Genomic DNA, 25,534 nt, shown 5'->3' with positions numbered 1-25,534 from the left:
ATGTATAGAATCAAACTTAAAATGCTATATAAAATTCGTCTCTTAGTTTTATGATGATGATTGTGCTTCAATTGCTTACAACTTAGTTGAAAAGATACAATATATACATACAGAGGAATCTAATCATATACTGTCACAGATGCAATAATTTTCAGAATTGTAAGGGACCTAAGAAGTCATGTAGTCCATCCCTTAATTTTATGTGTAAGGATACTGAGACCCAGAATGTTTACATGATTTCTTGTAGGTCATAGCAACTTAATGTAAGAACTAGTGCATGTAATTTTCCTGTACTGTACAAATTCAGTCCTTAACACAAGAGTAGATTCATAGACATTAAAAGAAACAACAAAATGAATGGAAGGATTTAGAGGATTTGGGATTGAGGTTGGAGAAGGAAATTCCTAAGCCTTTGAAAATAATGTATTTGCCAAAGGGGGGGAAAACTATGATATAACAGTTTCTTGACAAATCTCTTAAGTACAGAAAATTTGGTGTGTTGAACCTATGTGATGGTGATATTGCATCAGGTACTCTCCGTGCATCTTTGCAGTTGTCACAAAGGTGCCCCTTGGAAAGACCTTAGGACACTGAGTGCTGCCTCTTTCACTTTGGGAAAGTCAATAATTTTGTCTGGACATCAGTTTTGTCATCACGACTGTAAGTGTGTGTGATTGTATTTAGTTTAATTTTCTGAGTTGGAGAATTAACATCCCTCGCAAATCCAAATTTATTATCCCATTTCTTTGCCATATATAATTTCAAAACTTTGTTAGGAAATGAAAGTAAACATGCTGTGAAGTCTTTCCAAGGAGTATTTCAAATAGCAAATCAATTAGATTAATTCAATCTTCAAAAGTCCTACCTAAGGGTACTAAATCTTTTTTTTTAATATTGTGGACATCTCTGGCAATTTTGACACTACCAAAGCCAAGGGGAGCTAGGTTGCACTATGGATAGAATGCTTGGCTCTTGGCTCAGGAAGACTCACTTTCATGAGTTTCAAATTCAGCCTCAGACACTAGCTGTATGACCTTTGGCAAGCCACTTAACCCCATTTGTCTCAGTTTGTTCATCCATCAAATAAGCTGGAGAAGAAAAGAAAACCCCAAATGGAGTGATGCATTCTTTGTCAGACTAAGATTTTTAAAGGTATGTAATTAAATGGATGGATTACAAGGACAATCACTAATATCAAACTGCTGTTATTGAATTTTTTTAATACATGGACCTCCTGCTGTAAATGTAGTCTCTAGTGCATTACTATAAGTTCTACTCAAGTAAAATGGAGAAGCTGAAAGCAACTTGCTTCCCTCAATTCCATCCACTTTGAAAGCCTTCAAAATAGAAATAATGTTTTTAAGGAATTAAGGAAAAAAAAGCATACATTTCCTATTTAGCACCCCAGCATTCCTTTGAATTTATTGTTACTTATTTTGCATTCTTTTTTTTTTCACTTTGTAAGGAAACATCGTCTAGCTTGTTCTTGCTAACTTAATCTCAATTGCCCTAATAATAGACTTTAATGAACATTTCAATTTAAAAGTTTATGCCCCAAAGGACTCATTAACAAACACACTTTTTATGGTTTTTTTCCTTAATTTGGTTCCACAGAAAATTTGGAGTAATCACTTCTGTAGAGATCACTGGAATAGGCAATCATTGCATTGGCAAAGGGAATGTCAGTGACATAACAGCAGCATTAACAAGAAAAAAAAATATTTTGCTTCTTCTCCTAGTAATGAGTCCCTCTGAGCACTTTCAAACAATCATTGCCCCTGGGGAGACTTAGAAACTTTTTTTGCCCATTATTACAATTATATTCTTACTTCTGCATATATCTAGTTGGGAAAAATCATTAAAATTATATATATATATATATATATATATATATATATATAGTATATGTATATATATGTAATATATATACATATTTACTTTTTAAAAATCATATAGAGTCATGGGATGAAAAAATACATGTGGATTACAAATGTATGAAATAGGGGAATGATTCCCAGAAGGATAAATTTCTTTACAAAATATAGAGATACATAATATACTAGGTTTTTGGCCTTATTCTCTTATGTAATGAATCTTTTATATTCAATGTGAATGCGAAAGCAAAAATGTTTCTACTTACATTACTCCATTTCATGAATACAAGAGTCATTTACTACAAAGACATTGATACTTCCATGGATATACGATAGCTAATTCCTACATTGGGACACTGTATCCCATTCAGTTGTTTGCCCACCACACAGATATTTTTTTTTTTCCCTTTTTATGAACCATCCACAGAGGACTAACCTAAAGTAGACGGAAAATTGCTATGGTCAAGTTATTTAAAAAGCCACAGTTTTAAGAATACTTTCCAATGATCAGATTAAAAATTGATATATATTGCCTAAACTGTACTGAATTACTCATTAATGGAGTTTTTCAAGTTGATATTGACTTTCAAAAGAAATTGTTGAAGAAATTGTCCTGGTCTACGTTTAACATACAAACAAACTCACACTCATATATATGTTATATATGTGCATATATAGTTATACATACCTAAATACAAATGTAATAATCATCATGAAATTAATCAATAAGTACTTGTGTGCTATGTATTCTTTATATGTGAGATTTCTTGGTGTGTTGATTTTCCTGAAATATGTAATACATTTTAACTTTTATTTTAAAACACAACATAAGAATATAAGTTGCAGGACATTTTACTAAACATATGAGGAAAACATCATGTGATTTCGTTAAAAAATGATGGGGGTGAGTTATTATGACATGAACTTTACAAACCAGTATATTAACAAATCCAGTCAATGACCTTAAGATTTTCTAGTTCTTGAATTATTGCATAGCTTATACCTCAATACTTTGACTATCCTCCTGATATCCTTTAGTCTAGCTAAATGTATTTTACAACTCCTTTTCCATTCATATATTCCTTTGAATTATTGTTCAACCTCTTGTGTCATGAAACTACTGCCTAGTTATATTCAACATTATATTTTTATTGTTGTTCATTGAGTCACCTTAACTTGTGATTCTTCTGAGGTCATGATGATTCATAATTTATAGAGTTATCACATTTTTTATTAAACTATTCATGTTCAAAAGATGGATTTTGGTTAAATCAAACCAATTCTGATCAGTGAAAGTACTATGTGATATCATAAATGTGATAATGCCTAATCTCTTACTCCTTTTCAATTTTGGGAAATATTCAGAGGTAGAATATGGAAGGATAGGTTGTGACAAGATTTTTAAAACCTAGAATTTTAATCAAATGCATTTTTTCTAAGCCAGAAACACTTTGGCTACAAACAAATCAGATGAATTTTAAAATGATGGGTGTTTTCTTTTTTTGTTTTTGTTTTATTGTGGAGAGGGCAGAAAGCAAAGAAAAACAACTTCAAGAAAACAAGCAGTAATTTATTTTTAATGTATATTGCTTTAAGAAATGAATTCCAAAGTAATGCATAATCATAACAGAAGAATGTTCACAGTTGGAACTGACCTCAGAAAACATACAGTCCAACTTGTACGTGAATAGCAATCCTTTGTAAGTGACAAATGGTCACCCAGACCTGCATGAAGACCTTTACTAAAGAGGAATTCATTACCTCTTATAACCCACTATTTCCTTTTAGCACAATTCTAATTATTGTGAATTGGCCATGAAATAAACATTTCATTTGGAGTCAGAGGAAATGGATTCAGCCCCAGCTCAGTTACTTCTCATATGATTTTAGCAGGTGCTTCACATCTCTGGGTCTAAATTTCCACACCTATAAAATGAGAAGATTGAAATAGAAGGCACTTTTTGTCCCTTTCATGATTATATTTAAGATGCTATGAATTAATAACATTCAGTTCTCCCTTTAACTTAGCAAAAAAGTGTTTCTTAAACATCTATTGAATTCGGGTTCTTTTCTAGGGAACCAAACTGGGACAAATCTGGTTATCTCTTAATTTGTCTAAAATAATATTCCCCCATTTCACATAAAAACAACTTTTTAACTTTTTTTAAGTTTGGGGTTAGAAATTCTATCTCTCCCGCCCTCCCTTCACCACTGCCTGAGATAGCAAGCAATCTGATATAGGTTATACATGTGCAATCATGGAAAACATTTCCATATTAGTCATTTTATGCAACCAGACTGGAACAGAAAAAAAAAAGAAAATGAAAAAGAGAAAAAGAAAGAAAGGAAGAGAAAGAAAGAAAAAGAAAGAAAGAGTAAACTTCAGTTTGTGTTCAGATAAGATCAGTTCTCTGGTGGTGGATAGAATTTTTTTACCATGAGTCCTATGGGGCTGTCTTTGATCATTGCATTGCTGAGAATAGCCAAGTCATTCACAGTTCTCCATCGTACAGTACTGTTGTTGCTGTGTGCAGTTTTCTACTTGTCCTCCTTACTTCACTTTTTATCAGTTCATTCAAATCTTTCCAGTTTTTTTCAAAAATTATCCTCCTTGTAATTTCTTACAGCACAATAATATTTAATCGTTCAGCCATTCCCAAAGTGATAGGCATCCCATTAATTTCCAATTCTAACCAATACAAAAAGAGGTTCTATGAATATTTTTGTACAAATAGGTCCTTTCCCCCTTTTTTGGATCTCTTTGTGTCCCTTAAATTATTAAAGATAGTCTTCATTCTCTCCTTACTGAGCCTTCTCTTTCATGGGTTAAAAATTCTCAATTCACTCAACCTACCCTCACTTGGTAGAATTTCAAATCACCCTGACATCCTAGTTGCTCTCCCCTGGTTGCTTACCAGCTAATGAATATCCTTCCTAAAAGCTTACCTAGAATCATCACAAAACTCCAAAAGTATAATGACCTAAATAATGGGGGAGAAAATTAATTCTGTGGACATGGGAATTCTGTTTCTATTGGTTCAGCATAAGATTGGCTATTTATTTACATTGAACCTGAAGTCCATAAAATATGTTTATATGAATTTCTCTACCCTACCCATATCATACTTGCAAAATTAATTTTGAATAGAAATATGAAACCACATATTTTTCTATCAAATTGAATTTTATTAAAATATTTCTCCTATCATGCACTACTGATGTTCTTATGGAGCCTGGTCTTATAGCTGGTACAGGACCAGTTAGGTGGCACAGAGAATAAATAACTGGTCTTGCAATGAGGAATATTCAACTACAGAAATTCAAATCTGGCCTCAGACACTTACTAGATGTGTGGCCCTGGGCAAGTCACTTAACCCTGTTTGCCTCAGTTCCTCATCTATAAAATGGACTGGAGAAGTAAATGATAAACTCTTGCCAAGAAAACCCCAGATGGGGCACAAAAAGTTGGGCAAGAATGAAACTAATCAACAATTTATCATCTAACATGACATCTATAACTCCTATTGTTGTTAAAGACAAATTTCATCAGCTCATCATTTATACCTTTTTTCAAGTCATTGAATAAATTGTTATATAGCCCAAGTCCCGCAATTATCCCTAAGACATTCCACTAAAAGGTAAAAATAAATATGTTTTCCTCAACAATCTTGTCATAGTCCCTTATTTCATCATATTCTGGTGGAATTATTCCCCAAAGGTGGGTGCTCAAAGAGTGTTCTGACTTTATTTCCTTTGAAAATGGCAAGCAAAACACATCTAAATTTTGTCCCAGAAGGTTTAATAGCACTGGGAATTAAACTACTATAAAGACAAAACAGAATATATAGTTGAAGGAAATTTGAGGAAAGCAAACTAGGAGAACATGTACAGAAGACTAAAACTCCATGATGTAGCATAACTGATCAATTCCTGTGTCCTGATGGGACAGAGATTATGAAAGTTATTTTAAATATCTATTTGGAGTTATTGTGAAGATATCATTTGCATCATGAGGTCCTGTAGTTTTGGTATGTAGTTTTTTCTTCTATAAATTGAACTGAGTTTTCAGTAGTTGAAGCAATGTAGTTTCTGGAAGCATAATCAATTCTTTGTTTTTAAAGAAAATAGTTTATTTTTCCCAGAGCTCCTCCTCACAAAAAGTAATAAAGTTATTATTCCTTTCATTTTAAAGTTCAATTGATTAAATCTTTGAGAAGACGAGAGAGTTGCATGGAGTCACCAAGCTCATAATGGTCAGATCTGGATGCCAAACCCAGTCCTCCCTCTTAGTCATTCCAATTTAATTGAATATTTGTGAATATCTTTTGCTATTTTTATATTTCTCTGATATATGCCTGCAGGGGAGGTAGTATAAGGCAAGGTAGGAGCAGATGATGATAGCAGGACAAATGTTTTCATGTCCTGTGTATGAACTGTTGAGCCAAAGTTAGTGCCTTTCACATAGTGCTGTCAATGTTGTTCACTTGTTTCCATTCTGTTCAGTTCTTCATGACTACCTGAGTTTTACATGTGCAATTTTAAGAAAGTTAAGCACCAAATTTGTTTGCAAAGTCTATATCCAAATTAAAACAAACTTTCAATACCACTTGAATCCTACTTTACTGCTACTGAAATACAAGATAATCTCGAAACATCTAAAAAGAAGCTGGGAAACATGGTCCAGTAGGCTTTAGACATTTTAATTTTTCTTCTAGCTAAGAACTCTACTGCTAGCCTCTCATCCCACAACAGTTCCAACACAAATATATGCCAGAGAAGGTAAATCAGCAGCTGAGTGAAGGCTAAAGTTTAACCAACATGATTCAATTCTTTTAACCCAAAAGGTTTCACTGTTCTAGAGCAAACAAATCTTTTGCTTGACATCTAGTGTTTCTTCACAAAGACACTGGAGTGATTTGCCATTTCATTCTCCAGATAACTTTTACAGATGAGGAACTGAGACAAACACAGTTAAATGACTTGCCCAACTCTGATGCAGGATTTGGACTCATAAAGATGAGTCTTCCTGATTCCATGACCACTGCTCTATCCACTGAATCACTAGAAGCTCTGGTCATGTACTAAGAGCTCAATTACTCTTTGTTGATTGAGTGTTTTAGTGAGTTGTCAATGTAACTCTTTTCCTGAAATGTTCTACTCAAACTTCATTACTTTAATTAAGAGATTCCTGACTAATCTTGATTCCAACAAGCAGGTAATAGGAGAACAGAGTTAGAGTTGGAACGTATCTTTAAAAGAATCTATTTAAATCTCCTGAGGAAAAAAAAATGATGAAACTATATCCCAGAGAGATTGTGTTTTTTCCTAGAGTGCAAAGGTGATATGATGATTTAAGACTGTATCCTCTGAACCTAAATTACGTGAATTTTCTAATGAAACAAAATTTCTCATCATTCTCCAGTTTCTTGCCATATTTTGTCCTTGCCTTTCTTTGGATGTTATCTCTCTTTTTTTGTTTAATATTTATTGAGAAATTGTGTGCTTTTTAAATCCCTAGCACAGAGCATAGGGTTATGCAGATAGCTGATTCTAAAACAGTAAATTTTAAAATAGTAAGTTCACTATTTTATAAGCAAATACTACAGGAGTGATTGAGGTTAAGGCAAAACACTTACTACTCTTCTGAATTTGAATTTATGCCAGCAGCACTTTGTTTACAGAGAAATCCTCAAACTTACTCTTCAGTGAAATCATCCCTCCCCTCACCTGCTTAGTTGCTTTTTGTTTTTCTTTTTGATTCTAGGATTTTCCAGCATGTGATTGTGCTGGTATTTGGAATAAATGTCTGGGGAAAACTATACTGCAGTGATGGAATTCATCTTTCTAGGGTTAACAGACTCACCTGAACTTCAAGTTATACTTTTTGTATTATTTTCGATGATCTACACTCTCACAATGATAGGAAATGGAGGAATGATTACATTGATTATGATAGATTCTCAACTCCACACACCCATGTATTTTTTCCTGACTAACTTGTCCTTGACTGATATTATTTATTCTTCAACCATCACTCCAAAGATGTTAGTTGACTTATTGTCTGAAAGGAAAGTCATTTCTTTTACTGGCTGCTTTCTGCAGATGTACTTCTTCATTGCTCTGATAACCATTGAGTGTATCCTCTTTGGTTTGATGGCTTATGACCGTTATGTGGCCATCTGTAATCCCCTCCTTTACCCAGTTATCATGTCAAGGACAGTGTGCTTGAAGATGGCCATAGGAGCCTTCACAGCAGGATTCCTGAACTCAATTATTCATACCAGTTACATAAGTAGCTTATCCTATTGTGGCTCCAATGTCGTCCATCACTTTTTCTGTGACAGTCCCCCAATCCTCAAACTCTCTTGCTCTGACACTCAAATGAATGAAACTATCATTTTCATTTGTGCTGGGATAAACATGTTAGGGACACTTCTGATCATCCTTACCTCTTATATCTATATCCTCTTCTCTATTCTACGCTTGCATTCAGTTGAAGGGAGGCGCAAAGCATTCTCAACCTGTGCTTCTCATCTTACAGCCATTGCTATATTTTATGGAACTGAGATTGTTACTTACTTGTGTCCAAGTTCAAGCTACTCCCCAACTCAAGGAAAAGTGATATCTGTATTCTACACAGTGGTTATCCCAATGTTGAACCCTTTAATCTACAGCCTGAGAAATGAAGAAGTGAAGAGGGCTTTAAAGAATGCTGTCACTAGAAGAAGGATTATAACATTTATATAATTGATTTTTTAGGATAATAAAATAAATTAAGAATACAAATATATGGATAACTCTTTCAAGCTTTACTTACTGATATCCGTTGAGGTAGGATAAGTCATTTTTTTCATTTCTTTTTAACAATGGGAAGTCTAATTTTAGTGATTCTCGAGAACATCAGGGCAATGAAAGCACAACAGGGAAACCAATAAATACACAAAACATTAATAAACGAAAAAAAAATTCAAATTAAAGTGAATGAAAAGATTCAATTGGGATGGTGGTGGAACTTATGCTTCTAACATTTAACATTTCCTAGCATCATGTGTTTGATATAGCTAGAAACTCTAGATAATAAAAGGATTTTTAAAATATGAAATCAATTTTTGGGGAGTGAGAGAGAAGGGGAAGGACTAGTGTAGCAGGTCAGTAATTGGAGCTTTCACAGCGGGTATCACCCAATACTTTATAACTCATTCAACACAGAACAAAATGACAGATATGGAAATTCTAATAGCTGGTTCAGTTAGAGGTTACTATGTGTCTTAAAATGATTGAGATATTTCTGAATTTTATCTGTCCATATGTGGGTTTGGGTTTGATCGATCAATGCTAAATGAAAAAAGAGTCCTTCGTCAATTGCTCTTCTCCATTTTTAGACACAAATTGATCTACAAGTTTTCTTATCAATTACATAGCCATCTGAACATTCTTTCAATAATTAACACTCATATCCAAGATGATAGCAATCACTAATCTGCAAATTATATACAGTAAAAAAAAAAAAAGATAGAGAACATTTGTCGTCTGACAACATGTTGCAGTTAGAGAGACTCCATAGGGCTCTTGAATGAAAAAACATTACTAAATACGTTTTGGTGACACATACTATAAATCCACAGCAGTATAATGAGAAAGAAAAAAAATTCATTAAAGTTATAGGGAAATAAAGAAATGTTTAAAATTATAAAAGTATTTCAGTTTGCAAAAGTAACAAAAGAAAAATATCAAGACGAGACAGACATATTCAAAGATCTTTAAAAACATGCAAGTGAGGCCATCTCCAATAGTCCTGATCTCTATCTAGCTGCTGGACCCAGATGGCTCCACATGAGAAAGGAAGACTGGTGACTTTGCACAGCCCTGTTTTACTTAAATCCAATTTATTTGCAAATTGTGGCATTGCCTTCCTGATGTCATGACCCTCTTCAACAATGAAAGACAAGTAACAGCCTGTGAGTAGGCCAAGCGGGTGCACTGAGGACCCAACTGTCCAGGTTCAGTTGGACAATGCAGTTCTTTCCTTCCTTTCTTCCTTCCTTCACTTCTTCCTTCCTCCCTCCCTTCCCTTCTCCTTCCTTCCCTTCTATTCCCTTTGATTTCATTCCTTTCTCTTTCTTTCTCTTCTTCCCTTCCCTCTGTCCACATAGGCTATCATACCTTTACCAGCAGGTGCTCTGCCCAAAAGAATGTAAATTATGATGGCTGAAACCTAACAAGATATTTGGGAGGGATGTGGATTTTTTTTTAAAGACCATGACATAACCAATTCATGTTGGCTGTCATTAATTGGCCAATAATAGATCCCAGCCCACGGTCCACTTAGTGGTCTTTTTTTTTTTTTTGGACCTGGATGACTCAGAGTGAATGTAAAACATAATGTCCAAGCAAAGAAACCACATAAAAATTTCCTTGTTGAACACTTCCATTTGGATGACCCCAAACATCTTTCATTTAATATATCCAAAACTGAACTAATTAACTACTTTTCTAAACCCACCCCTCTTCCAAACTTTCATTTTTTTGTTAGTGATACCCCCATCCTTTTTGTCTACCAAGTTCATAATCTTGACATTATCCTAAATCTTTCTCATCCCACATAAACTATCAGTTGCCAGATCTCACCATTTTCCCTTTGTAACCTAACATCTACCGTAGCCTTTTAGAATTTCTACCTTCATAGCATCCCTTAGATCTGAACCATTTCCTCCATTCAAATAGCTACTACATTAGTTCAAACTCAAACCATCTCCTGTATAAACTACTAGAACAGGTTTGCAATAGATTTCCAGTATTCTCTCTTCCCAATCCAGTCCATTCTATACATTTCCACTAATTTTTCTTTTGTTATTAATTTGTTTTTATTTATAAATAATCACTTCCAGATGCTTTTGAGTCTAAAATTTTTCTCCCCCTTCCTCCTCACCACCCTCCCCAAGACAGCACACAATCTGATATAGGCTATATATATGTATGTGTGTATATATATATATATATATACACACACATATATACATATATACACACACATATATACATATATATACACATATATACACATATATATACACATATATACATATATATACACACACATATATATACATATATATACACATATACATACATATATATATACACAATATATACATTCCTATTAAATGTATTTTCACATTATTGATCTTGTAAGTAAGAATCAGAACCAAAAGGAGGAACCACCAGAAAGAGGAAACAAAACTCAACAAAAGAGAAAAAGAAAATAACAAATAGTATGCTTCAATCTGTATTTAAATTCCATAGTTCTTTCTTTGGATGTGGATATCATCTTCCATCACGAGGCCTTTGGAGATGTCTTAGATTCTTTTATTGCTGGGAAAGGTTAAGTTTATCAATATTAGTCATCGCACAATGTGGCTGTTATTGTATACAATGTTCTCTTGATTCTGCTCATTTCGCTCAGCATCACATCATGCAAGTCTTTCCAGGTTTTTCTGAAGTCCGCCTATTCATCATTTCTTATATCACAATATTATTCCATTACATTCATATACCACAACTTGTTCAGCCATTCCACAATTGATGGGCATCCTCTCAATTTTAAATTCTTTGCCACCACACAAAGAACTGCTATAAATATTTTGGTACATGTGGGTACTTTTCCCATTAGTATGATCTCTTTGGGATACAGCCCTAGAAGTGCTATTGCTGGGTCAAAGGGCTTGCACATTTTAAAGCCCTTTGGGGACAGTTCCAAATGGGTCCACAAAATGGTTGGATCATTTCACAACTCCACCAGCAATGCATTAGTGTTTCAATTTTCCCACATGTTCTCCAACATTTATCATTTTCTCGTTTTGTCATCTTGGCCAATCTGATAGGTGTGATGTAGTACCTCAGATTTGTTTTGATTTGCATTTCTCTAATCAATAGTGATTTAGAGCATTTTTTTCATATGACTATAAATGGCTTTAATTTCTTTACCTGAGAACTATCTGTTCATATTCTTTGACCATTTAACAATTGAGGAATGACTTGGCTAATTTTTCTTTAATGCAGACTTGTCCATCTGATTCCTCTACCTAACTAACTTCAGTAATGTTTGTTTGTTTCTAGGATAAAAAAAAAAATCCTTTATTTAACTCTTAAATCCTTTCACTACTTAAACTCAGTCTGTCTTTCTACCCTTATTGGACATTATTTGCCCTTCCAGGGCCAAGACATTGCATTTTCTATCATCCTTGACTTTCATTATTTATCCTTCAAGAATATAATTAACTCTCTCTTTACAATAACTTCAGGGTCCCTCTTTCCCTTTAATTTGTAGCTCAGTTACTATATACCCCATGAAGACTTTCCAGATTCCACAAGTGACTAGTATTGTGGCTACACTACTTTATATTCCAGAACTTTCTATATGTTAGTATTTGTCAACTTTATGTATATGCAATTCATGTATATACACATGACATATACATATACATATATTTATATACACATGTGTATCCGTACTAATGTATGCAGGAGTATACACACACGTGTGTATATAGCACTTCTCTTTCCCATTAAAATGTAAACACCTTCTGACTGTTACTGTGATACTCATTTTTATTCATATCTCCAGTCCCTATAATGGAGGTTGGTACATCAAGGTATATTATGTGTGGATTAATAAATTTTAAACGTAACGGAAATAATCAATTTAGAGTGTTATTTTTAAATGCATGATAAATATGACAAGAGGATAAAAAATGTTTTCAAAGACATTCAAACATATTAAGACATGTTCTTTAGCAGAGTTGTCAAAGAATGACATTAAAATAAAAATGGAAATGAAGCTAACAACCCATATGCAAGGCTTTTCAATCTATCATCATCATATTCTTCATCATCAAAATCTGCAAAACTGATCAAAACCTTTAACCCAGTAATACCAGTATGAGTAATATGATATCAAAGCAAAGATGTATCTGTTCATTACTTCATGTAGGTATAAAAATAAAGAAAAAACTTGAGTAGTAATTAATATAAAATGTACGAAATAGCAGAAGAGAAAAATAACTTGCATATAATTCTATATTAATTCTAAATTGTACTGTAACCCAACTAAGATTAATAAGTAAGAAGAATCAAAAGAAATCTGGTTTGTCTTTTATGAGCTAATAAAAACAGGAACTTAAGAAGAATGTTGTATGCCCTAATTATTACCATGAAAGATTAACCATGTTAGAGTATACATATATATATGTAAAATAATCCTTATGCATATTTATAAGTGAGGTAATGATGTATGTTCATGTTTGTCTCTATGTTGAAATAAATAATTCTAAATGTACTAAATCTCTAAGAAATTTTAGTTGCTTGTATTGAATTTCAAAGTCCCTATTAAAATATTTAACAAAAAAAAAAGTTGAGTTCATTTCATTGGATAAAAGTAATTCAAAGGCACAAATCACCACCTTTCCCACTTAGACCTGAAAGAATTAAAATTAGTATTATATTACTAATAATGTTTTAAATTTATTATTATGAACTTGAGAAGCATCAGCAACAATTAACATTATCATATTCAAAGAACCAAAAAAAAAAAGCCAAAATCTTTAACTACATACATATGGTTGTTGTTTTTGATACGTATATTACAAATTTTAAATTTGCAATGATATTTCTTATTCTGTCCTGGCAGTGTCCTTTTCTATACTTTCACCTCTTCACTTCTGTTTATTCTTATTAATATCTTGATACGTTAATTTAAAAAATTGTTCTTTTTTCATTTTTGGTCACTACCTCTCTCCCATTTCCCACTCATTTTTCTTAACTGTCACCTCTAAAAACTGCTCTCAGAAACAAATAAGGATATGAATGCACAAAATGCATATTTCACCTTGCATGAAAAATCATTTCTGCATTTTAACCCCTCACAATGAGCTCTCTACTTTGGCTTCTTAATCCTGTAGATGTCCTCAGCTGAAGGGGCAGCCAAATGCTTTCTAATTCTGTGATTCTTATCTGAGAATTATCATTTCATTCTACCATACAAGGATCTAAAGCTATATGTGACTTTATCAAAATCCTACTTTGAATCTTGGCAAAGTGATTGCTATGTTATATTCAATGGTGATGCTGACCTTCAGCTCCTCAATGTGGAATGGGGAATGTGGTGGGTAAAAAAAATGAATAATTTACAAATTAAGGGATTAATTCTGTATAGTGAATAATGATGAATATGAGAAATCCAAAGGAACTTAGGAGTATTTACATTTATTCAATATATAACAATATAAGCAGAATTAAAATACTGGTAAAAGCAATAAATCCAACTTTGAGAGTGAAAAACAAAAGCCTTCCGAAATGATTTTGAAATTTGAGTAATAGAAAAGCTAATGATGGACCTGGAAAAGTAATAATGAGACATGACTTCCACCTCAGAGTAAAATGGTGAGTTTGCTATGTGAGATTATTGTGAACATCAATAGATAAGGGTTCTGCACCAGATTTATTTTTCTTCAATTTTATTCTTCATAAGAAAATTGGGCTAAATCTGTAGAGTAAATGAAATACTTGTCTTGTAAATATCAAAATAATTAATGACACATAAATATAAAATAAAGCGACTGGTTGTTCATTCGACCATTGAGTAAATTTTTGAGAGACTTCTGTTTTTGAGAAGCTAAATGAAACAGGGGCAGCATTTGAAAATGCAGATGGACTCAGGGATAGATGCCAAGTCTCTAAAGAGCCAGGCTTGACTATGTCACCTAACGCTCATACATTATTTGCATGGGAACACATAGGAACTTGTATAGCATGGAGCATGAAGATTAGCTTTGCAAAGTGCCCTGATAACACGAATTAGTGGAATCTAAAGGATAATTTCAGATATTCAATCTGCACTTGCAAAGTATGGTGCTTCAGTCTATGCAGTGGTCAGATGTCTGTTGATTGCGTTAAATGGATTATTCATAATTTGGATCCATCCACTTAAGTTAAAAGTGACCTAAAGAAGTCTAGGACACCAGGAAGAAGTTAGATTCTTTGCTAAAATGTGCAGATCCAATGAACATCTCTGGTATATCATCACTGATTGAAGTCAAACCAATATAAACAAAATAAACTCAATCCTATAATAGGTAAACTGGGGCTCAGCACCTAGACACCTTGATGATCGTCTCTAAACACTTTTTACATGCCAGGTACTGGGCAAAGCTCTTTGTACCTCATAAAGAAGAAAAGAATCATGAAAACAGGCCGTGATCTCAAGGAGCTCACATTGCCTTGGAGGAGTCAACACATAAATAGAATCTTGAAATAAACAAAGTAAAGGGTTTTGCAGAGGAAGTCAGTAGAAGCTGAGAACAAGGGCCAGAGCAGGAGAAACCTGCTGCAGAAAGTCTGATTTTGTCTGAACCTTAATTGAAAGCAGGGAACCTAAGTGGGGGAAAAAAGAGCACTCGGGTTATGTCAAACGCACTGTGAAAAGATATGGACATTGGAAATGTAATGCCATTTTCCCAAAATGGTATGTAGGCAAGTGAAATAAAATTGTGCAGTTAATAGAGGGGAGTAAAGTATATGAATAGTAAGAATGAAGGGAGGAATCTAGTTATTAAAAAAAAAACCCAACTATTATATGCCAAATATGAAGTTCTGTTTGATGACAAAATTTATGGAGACCGGTCTGTTCCTCTTCATGTGGACCAGTAGCAGAGGAATCCATCAACTCCTTAAAATCTTCAATTCTCCTTAGGGAAGGTTCCTATTTTTAGGAATTGTCAATCAAATCAACATTGAATGTGGCATCAGAAGCCATGGGTTTAGCCCCACCTTTGTTCCATCTTATGTGACTTTAGCAGATAGTTTACATCTCTGGCTCTAAGTTTCCACAACTATAAAATGAGAACATTAGAATAGGTGATCTCTGTCATCCCTTTCATAATTATACTTAAGATATTATGATCTGATGACAAAATGTCTCCCCTTTCCATAGGAAAAATCTGCCATTTAAACTTCTTTCAAATTATCCCAGTTCTTTTCTCAGAATGAATAGGGCTGCCATAAATATTTTTTGCACATGTAGGTCCTTTTCCCTTTGTTATGATCTTTTTGGCATACAGGTATAGTAGTGGTATGGCTGGATCAAAGGGTATATTCAATTGGGTTGCCCTTTGGACATAGTTCCAATTTGCTTTCCAGAATGATTGGTTCCGTTCTCAATTCCACCAAAAGTGCATTAGTGTACCAATTTTCCCATATCCTCTCTAACATTTTTCATTTTCCTTTTTTGTCTTATTAGCCAATCTGATTAATGGGAGATTAGTATTTCAGAGTTGATTTAATTTACATTTTTCTAATCAAAAGTGACCTAGAACACTTCTTCATATGCCTATAGATAACTTTGACATTTTCATCTGAAAATTGTCTGTTTATATGCTTTGACCATTTATCAAATTCGGAATAGCTTGTCTTCTCATAATTTTGACTTAATTCTGCATATATTTGAGAAATGAGGCCTTGATAAGAGACACTTGATGCAAAGATTATTTCCCAGCTTCCTCCTTTCCTTCTAATCCTGGTTGCATTGATTTTGTTTGTACAAAATCTTTTCAATTTATTTTGATCAGAATTATCAATTGTACATTTCATAAGGCTCTCTATCTCATTTGGTCATCAATTTTTCCCTTCCCATAAATCCAACAGGTAGACTATTCCTTGCCCTTCTAATTTAATTGCGTCATTGTCTATGGTACCCATTAGCAAGATGTAGTTTCTTTCCTCATCTCGCTCAGGTCCATTTTTGCTTCCACTCTAGCCAAGATCAGCATTACTATCCATACCTTGCATAACTCAGCTGAAGCAAAGTAGATTTTGCTTCTTACCTTTATTCTGTGAGAGTCTTTCTGCTTCAAGTATGTTTCTTGTAAGCAACATATTGTGGGATTTAGGTTTGTTATTCAGTCTGCTATTTGTTTCCGTTTTATGGGAGAGTTAATACTATTCACATTCACAGTTATGATTACTTACTGCGTATTTCCCTCTATCAATTTTTTCCTTCTGTTTGTCCTCTTCTTTCACACCTTTCCTCCTTGACAATGTTTTGCTTTTGTTTACCAACTCCCCTAATTCACCTTCACTTTTGTCAGTCACCCCCTCCCCCATTTACTTAATCTCCTAGCATCCTACTTTTCTGCTGTGTAAGATATATTTCTATATTCAACTGATTGTGTATATTATTTCCTCTTGGAGCTAATACTGATGAAGGTAAGGTTCAAGCAATGCCATCTCCAACTCCCCATCTTTCTCTGTAATGTCTTTCTCACTTCTTCATGTAAAATAATTTACCCTGTTTTACCTCTCCCTTCCTTCTGCACCCAGTGTACTCCTTTCTCATCCTTTTATCTTTATGTCATTCCCTCAAATTCACCTTATATCCACACCCTCTGTGTATATGCCTTCTATCTGTACTGTTACTGATAGAATTTTTAAGAGTTACAAGTATCACGTCTTGTGTAGGGATACAAACTGTTTAGCTCTATTGAATTCCTTATTTTTTTCCCCCTTTTTTACCTGTATATGCTTCTCTTGGACTTTATTGTTGGAGATCGAATTTTTGATTTCATTATTGTCTTCTCCTTATGAAGACATCAAAGTCCTTCTGTGTCATTGAATGATCATTTCCCCCTTGATATATCATGCTTAATTTTTCCACATAAGCGATTCTTGATTGTAGTCCTAACTCCTTTGCCTTCAGGGATATCATGTTCCATGATTTCTGATCATTTAAAGCTGCAGATGCTAAGTCCTGTGTGATCCTGATTGTGACTTATCAATATTTGAATTGTTTCTTACTGGCCATGTGTAGTATTTTTTCCTTGACCTTATAGTTCTGAAATTTGACTACAATGTTCCTCATGGTTTTTATTTTTTGATATTTTTCCCGAAGGGATCAGTAGATTCTTTCAATTCTTATTTTGCCCTCTGCTTCCAGGACACCATGGCAATTTTCCTTGATAATTTCTTGGAAGATGCTTTACTGGTCATCCTTTTGGTTATGACTTTGAGGTAGTCTAACCATTCTGATATCATTTCTCCTGGATCATTTTTTTCCCAGTCAGCTTTTTTTTTTCATGAGATATTTTACATTTTCTTCCATTATTTTTATTATTTTGTGTTTGTTTGATTGATTCATGATTTCTCATAGAGTCATTAGCTTCCACTTGCCTAACATTAATTTTTAAGTTGTTATTTTCCTCAATTAGCTTTTGTACTTTTTTTTTTTTGGCTAGGCAATGGGGTTAAGTGAATTACCCAGGGTCAGCAAGCTAGTAAGTGTTATGTGTCTGAGGCTGGATTTGAACTCAGGTCCTCTTGAATCCAGGGCCAGTGCTCTGTCCACTGCACCACCTAGCTGCCCCCTGGCCAATTGTACTCTTTAAGGACTTGTTTTCTTCTGTGGATTTTTGTATTTCCTTTTAGATTTGTACAATTCTACTTTTTAAGCAGTTTTCCAAGCTGTTGACTCTTTTTTCATAATTCTCTTGCATCATTATAATTTATTTTCCCAATTTTTCTTCTATCTCTTTTATGTGATTTTAAGCTCCTTTTTGAGCTCTTCCATGAGTTCTTTCTGGGCTTGAGACCACTTTCTGTTTTTCTTTGGAGTTCGCCCATAGGTGTTTTGACATTGTTGTCTTCGTCTGAGTTTGTGTCTTGGTCTTCCCTGTCACCATAATAAAATTTTATGGCCAGATTATATTTTGCTGGTTTTTGCGCATCTCTTTTTAGGCCTCTTATCCTTTTAAGTTTGAACTCTGCACCTGGGGTGGGAGCAGCTCTGACTCAGACCTCATGTGCCAGCTCATGGGATAACCCTCGTGCCTGGTGCTGTATTGAGGGGCTGAGGTGGAGTGACTAGTGTTGCTGGAGGCTGTAGGGTCTGGTAGCTTGTCTGGTGTTGAGCTGGTGGTGTCTGGCATGTACTGAGGTCAGGTGGGAATTTTTGGCATTTCTCTGGGCATACACCAAAGCATGTGGAGGTCGGGCTCCTGGAGGATGCCTGTTTGCCACAAGCTGTGCTAAAACACATGAAGGTATGGCCAACAGAGAAAAATCCTGTTGTTTTCATCTAACATGTTACCTATACATCCTACTGTTGTGTTAATGACAGATGTCATCAACTCACCATTTATGCTTCATTCAAGTCATTGAATAAGCCTGTAAACATTTTTGCCTCAGCTCCTCATTTGTAAAATGTATGGGAGGGAAAAAAAAAACAAACAAACTAGTAACCTTCCCCTCTCCCCCCACCCTTTGTGAAGGAAACTCCAAATGGGATCATGAGGGGTCAGAAAAGACTGAAACAAAGGAACAATTTATCATCTTACATGTTATCTATACATTCTGCTGTTGTGTTAATAACAAATTTCATCTGGTTATCATTATGCTTTTTCCAAGTTACTGAATACATTGTTAAGTAACTGAATCAAACTACTGTCCCTAAGTCATTCCACCAAAAGGAAAGAAATTGTATTTCCCTCTACAATCTTTTCATATTCTTTTTTTTTTTTATCATATTCTGGTAAAATAATTTCCCTAACATAGATCCCCAAAGAATTTTCTGACTCTATTTCCATTGAAGATGTAAAGCAAAGCAAATCTAGATTTTTCTTCCCCCCAGAAGGTTTAATAACACTGGGAATTAAACTACTATAAAGAGAAAACAGAATCTCTAGTTAATGGAACTTTGAGGAAAGTTAACGATGAAAAGCTAGAGAGAAGACTATGACTCCATGAAGTTGTTCAACTGATCGAGCCCAGTATCCTGATGGGACAGAGAGTATGGACATTGTTTTTAATATCTATTTAGTTTACTGTGAATATTTCATTTCCATCGTGAGGTCCTGCAGTTTTGGTATGTATTTTTTCTTCCATATCTTGAACTGAGTTTGCAAAAGTTGAAACAGTGCAGTTCTTTGCAGCAGAATTAATTCCTTTCAAAAAATAAGAAAATGGTTTATTGTTCCCAGATGTCTGCCTCACAAAAAGTAGTTAGTGAAGATATCACTCATGTCATTTTAGAGTTTAAGTGATTGAGACTCTGAGAGAACAAGTGAGTTGCATTTACTCACCAAGCTCATAACGGTCTGCACTAGATAACACAGACCTTCCTCATAATAATCTCAAGTTAATTCAGTGTTTATTAATTCCCTTTGATTTTTTTTTTGTCTCCCAGATCCATGCCTTCAGGGATGACGGTATTTGACCAGGCAGGAACACATTACAATAATAAGACAAATGTTTTCAAGTCTTGCATAGGACCCATGGAGTGCTGACCACATATTGTCAATCAGTAATTTCAGCCATGTCTGATACTTTGCAGACCCACTTGGTGTTTTCTTTAAAAGGTATTAGAGTGATTTTCTATTTCCCTTTTGCTCATTTTACAGATGAAGAAACTGAGGCAAACCTGGTTAAGTGACTTGACCAGGGTCACATATATAGTAAGTTTCTGAATCTGAATTTTCACTCATGAGGATGTCTCCCTTTTTCCAGGCCAAATGCTTTTTCTACTGTACCACCCAGCTGCCCTGGCTTATATAGCAAGTGTTCAATAAATGCTTGCTCACTGAGTGATTTAATGAGCTTAGAAGTAATTCTTCTCCAGAAAGGTTCTACCCAAATATCATTTCCTTACTTAAGGTAACCCTGACCAAGCTAAATTCTAGTAAGCAGATTATAGCATCATGGAGTTAGGTTTCAACCTTCCCCCAACCAATAAAAATGATGAAACCATAACCCAGAGAGGTTGTGATGTACCTTAGAGTACATACATTATATGATAATTTAAGACTATACCCTTTCAATCCAATATTAGTGTGTTTTTATTTTTCTACAGTAACAATTTTTTCTTTATCATTCTCAACTTTCTTACCATATTTTGCTGGTGCCTTTCTTTTCTAGGTATCTCTCTTTTTCCTTAATATTTATTTGAGTAATTAACCTTTATATTCCTTTCGCATTGCATACAGCCTTGAACATAGGTGAACCTTAATGAAGGTAAAAAAAAAAAAGAAAAAAAAAACACACACAACAATAAGACCACCATCTTATAAACAGATACTTCATGAGTTTTGAGGTTACGGCAAAACACTTACCACTGTTCTTAGTCTGAATTTATGTCAGTAGCACCTTTTAGCTGTCAGATCCTCAAACTTACTCTTCAGGTAAGTCACCCCTTCTCTCACTGTATTTTTTTTATTACTATTATCATAGGATTTTTACAGCACGTAACTGTACTCATATTTGGAATAAATGTCTGGAAAAAATCATACCACAGTGATGGAATTCATCTTGCTAGGGTTAACAGACTCACCTGAACTTCAAGTTATACTTTTTGTATTATTTTTGGTGATCTACAGTCTCACAATCATGGGAAATGCAGGGATGATTACATTAATCAAGATAAATTCTAAACTTCACACACCTATGTATTTTTTTCTGACTAACTTGTCCTTAGCTGATATTTTTTATTCTTCAACTGTCACTCCCAAGATGCTATCTGACTTATTGTCTAAAAGGAAAGTCATCTCTTTTGCTGGCTGCTTTCTGCAGATGTATGTTTTTATTGCTTTAGCAACGACTGAGTGTATCCTCTTTGGACTGATGGCATATGACCGCTATGTGGCCATCTGTAATCCCCTCCTTTACCCGGTTATCATGTCAAGGACAGTCTGCTTGAAGATGGCCATAGGGGCCTTCACAGCAGGATTCCTGAACTCAATTATTCATACCAGTTACATAAGTAGCTTATCCTTCTGTGGCTCCAATGTCATCCATCACTTTTTCTGTGACAGTCCTCCAATTCTCAAACTGTCTTGCTCTGATACTCAAATGAATGAAACTATCATTTTCATTTGTGCTGGGATAAACATGTTAGGAACACTTCTGATCATCCTTACCTCTTATATCTATATCCTCTTCTCCATTCTAAGCTTGCATTCAGTCGAAGGAAGGCGCAAAGCATTCTCAACCTGTGCTTCTCATATTACAGCCATTGTTATATTTTATGGAACTGAGATTATTACTTACTTGTGTCCAAGTTCAAACTACTCCCCAACTCAAGGAAAAGTGTTATCTGTATTCTACACAATGATTATCCCAATGTTGAACCCTTTGATATACAGCCTGAGAAACGAAGAAGTGAAAAGTGCCTTAAAGAATGCCATCATTGGGCCCAGATTCCTTAAAGGCTCAGATTCTTAACATCTGGCCCAGTTGTATTGGTGATACAAATACTTAGATTCCTTAAAAGTCTGACCAATGTGGCTGATCTTTAATAAACTTAGTCTTTGGCTGAAAGAAAGCTTGGGTTGAATTTATTCAGGAACCATGTGTCATGATTTTGTGGTCCCAACACCCCTAAACATCTAACCCTCAATATTTTTGGCTCCCTGACCATGAAGCTGCCTAACCCCAAACTCTTCTTCAACCAAGCCTGGAAAGTACGTAAGCCTCCTCTCCTTCTTTCTTGCTTTGCAGTTGGGATCATTCTTCAAGGACAGTTAAGAGGCTGTCTCACATTTAGCATGACTCTCTCAGGCTCTTAGTCCAATAGTTTGGTTCGAGGCCATGGACCTGAGTACACCTTTTACAGCACAGAAGCCAACAACAGACACCATATCTGGAAGGGTATGCCCAATTCTGTCAATTCTCTTGGAGCTAGGGAATCGGGAAAACTGCAGGTGCTTTTTGGTTCCCTGAGGCTAACTTACTCCCTTCCCTCTACACCCCTGAATCCTCCTTCATGGAGGTGACAGGGAAAAGTTAGAACAGGTAAAAACATCTTAGCAGATTCTGGAGGTTTTGTGATGAATCATTTATGAGGTTTTTTTTCCTTTTGTTAATTTATATTTTTTCTTAATTCATTTATTTTAAATTTTCAACATTCACTTCCACAACATTTTGAGTTCCAAATTTTCTCCCCATCTCATCCCTTCCCCAACCCCAAAACTGCATGCAGTCTGAATACCTGTTCCCCTACTCTGCCCTCCTTTTTTATCACACTCCCCTTCTCATATCCCTTTTCCCTTCTATTTTCCTGTAGGGAAAGATAGATTTCTATATTCCATTGCCTGCATATGTTATTTCCCAATTGCATATGAAAACAATTTTTAACATTTGTTTTTAAAACTTTTGGTTCCAAATTTTCTCCCTTCCTCCTTCCCCACCCACCCTCATTGAGAAGGCAAGCAACTTGATACAAGTTATACATGTGCAGTGATGCAAAACACTTCCATAGTAGTCATGTTGTGAAAAACTAAGTATATTTCCCTTCATCCTATCCCACCCTGCCCCTTTTATTCTATTCTCTTTTTTGACCTGTCCCTCTTCAGAAGTGTTTGCTTCTGATTACCACTTCCTCCATTCTGCCCTCACCTCTATTGTCCCCCACTTCCCCCCTCTCTTATTCCTTTCTCCCCTATTTTCCTCTGGGGTAAGATAGATTTCCATACCCAATTGAATGTGTATGTTATTACTTCCTTAAGCCAAATCCAAAGAGAATAAGATTCACTCATTCCCCCTCATCTTCCCCCATTTCCCTCCATTGTAAAAGCCTTTTCTTGTCTCTTTTATGTGAGGTAATTAACCACATTCTACCTCTCCCTTTCTCCTTCTCCCAGTATAATTGTTTTGCCACTTACTGTTCTCCAGATATCGCCCCTTCATCTTCAACTCACCCTGTGCCCTGTATCTATCTATCTATCTATCTATCTATCTATCTATCTATCTATCTATCTATCTATCTATCTGTCTGTCTGTCTGTCTGTCTGTCTGTCTATCTATCTACCTACCTATCTATCTATCCATATAATTTTCCTCCTCCAACTACTCTAATAATGACAAAGGTCTCATGAGTTACAAATATCATCTTTCCATGTAGGAATGTAAATGGTTTAACTTTAACAACTTTAATAAGTTCCTTATGATTTCTCTTTCCTGTTTACCTTTTCATGCTTCTCTTGAGGCTTATATCTGAAAGTCAAATTTTCCATTCAGCTCTGGTCTTTTCATCAAGAATGCTCGAAAGTCTTCTATTTCACTGAATATCCAATTTTTCCCCTGAAGGATTTCACTCAGTTTTGCTGGGTAGGTGATTCTGGGCTATAATCCTATCTCCTCTGACCTCTGGGACATTATATTCCAAATCTTTCCATACCTTAATGTAAAAACTGCTAAATCTTGTGATATCCTGATTGTGTTTCCAAGATACTTGAATTTTTTTTTTCTTTTTGGCTGCTTGCAATATTTTCTCCTTGATTTGGGAACTCTGGAATTTGGCTATAATATTCTTAGGAGTTTTCTTTTGGGGATCTCTTTCAGGAGATGATCAGTAGATTCTTTCCATTTCTATTTTACCCTCAGGTTCTAGAATATCAAGGCAGTTTTCCTTGATAATTTCTTGAAAGTTGATGTCTAGGCTCTTTTTTTTGATCATGGCTTTCAGGTAGTTCAATAATTTTTAAATTATCTCTCCTGGATCTATTTTCCAGGTCAGTTGTTTTTCCAATTGAGATATTTCATAGTCTTCTTTTTTTATGCTTTTGGTTTTGTTTTACAATATCATGATTTTTCATAAAGTCACTAGGTTCCAATTGCTCCATTCTAATTTTTAAGGAAGTATTTTCTTCAGTGAGCTTTTGCACTTCCTTTTCCATCTGGCCGATTCTGCTTTTGAAGGCATTCCTTTCCTCATTGGCTTTTTGGACTTCTTTTGCCATTTGGGTTAGGCTATTTTTTAAGGTGTTATTTTCTTCAGTATTTTGGGGGGTCTTGTTTGGCAAGCTGTTGACTTCTTTTTCACGATTTTCTTGCATCACTCTCATTTTTCTTCCCAGTTTTCCTCTACTTCTTTTACTTCCATCTCAAAATCCTTTTTTGAGCTCTTGTATGGCCTGGGACTGATTCATATTGTTCTTGGAGGCTTTGGATGTAGGAGCTTTGACTTTGTTGTCTTCTTCTGGTCGTATGTTTTGACTATTTTTGTCATTGAAGAAAGATTCTATGGTCTGACTTTTTGTGCAGTTTGCTAATGTTTCCAGCCAATTGTTTGAGTTATAAACTCTTTCTTAAGGTATGGCTCTGCTTCCAGTGTGGAGAATATACTGTTCCAAGCTTTGGGGATTTTGTGCAGCTGTTTTCAAAGACACTTCTAGGGACTTGTAAATTTGCAGTTCTTCTAAGGTGGTATGATCAAGGGAGAGGTGTTTACTCCTTTCCTTGCCTACGCTCTGGTCTATGAGTGACCACAAGCTTGGAAATGTAAGGACTTCCTCTTCACCTCCACTACAAGCTCCACCGCACTAGAGCGCTTCCTTGCCCTAGGACCACTGCCCAGAACTGTGACCCAGATGCAAGCACAGGCAAAGCAAGAGATTCCTACCTCAGCACCAGCAAAGGGATCCCTACAATCCTGATCAGCCACTCAATTCCCCCTTTGTCTGTGAGCCAAGAGCTCCAGAAGCAGCCGCTGCCCCAGGGCAGCCCCAGGATTAGAGCTGGGACAAAGCTTCTCTCTCACCATGGTCATATACCTTTCCTACTGACTTTCTAAGTTGTCTTTGGTGTTTTTAGGTTGGGAAGTCTGGAAATGTCCACAGCTGCCC

General features: G+C 35.1%; 2 protein-coding genes across 2 annotated transcripts; both read left to right on the top strand.

Annotated features, from left to right (window-relative positions):
• The first annotated feature begins 7,676 nt into the window (after nucleotides 1-7,676).
• On the top strand, nucleotides 7,677-8,621 carry LOC110199466 (olfactory receptor 5F1-like). Its single transcript, XM_020974340.1, has one exon. It carries the CDS (start codon nucleotides 7,677-7,679, stop codon nucleotides 8,619-8,621), a length of 945 nt encoding a protein of 314 aa, XP_020829999.1.
• A 12,561-nt stretch (nucleotides 8,622-21,182) lies between these two features.
• LOC110199557 (olfactory receptor 5F1-like) lies at nucleotides 21,183-22,133 on the top strand. The gene has a single exon (XM_020974430.1). It carries the CDS (start codon nucleotides 21,183-21,185, stop codon nucleotides 22,131-22,133), a length of 951 nt encoding a protein of 316 aa, XP_020830089.1.
• The last annotated feature ends 3,401 nt before the right edge of the window (nucleotides 22,134-25,534 follow it).

Source organism: Phascolarctos cinereus, unplaced genomic scaffold, assembly GCF_003287225.1.
Source record: "Phascolarctos cinereus isolate Bilbo 61053 unplaced genomic scaffold, phaCin_HiC Scaffold_9;HRSCAF=440, whole genome shotgun sequence".
Classification (NCBI taxonomy): domain Eukaryota; kingdom Metazoa; phylum Chordata; class Mammalia; order Diprotodontia; family Phascolarctidae; genus Phascolarctos; species Phascolarctos cinereus.
Note: the sequence above shows the minus strand (reverse complement) of the source record. Positions and strands in the feature narration are given on the sequence as shown.

Bases quoted from the DNA above. Each gene is read 5' to 3' on its own strand.
- LOC110199466 (XM_020974340.1), top strand. From the start codon at position 7,677: ATGTCTGGGGAAAACTATACTGCAGTGATGGAATTCATCTTTCTAGGG.
- LOC110199557 (XM_020974430.1), top strand. From the start codon at position 21,183: ATGTCTGGAAAAAATCATACCACAGTGATGGAATTCATCTTGCTAGGG.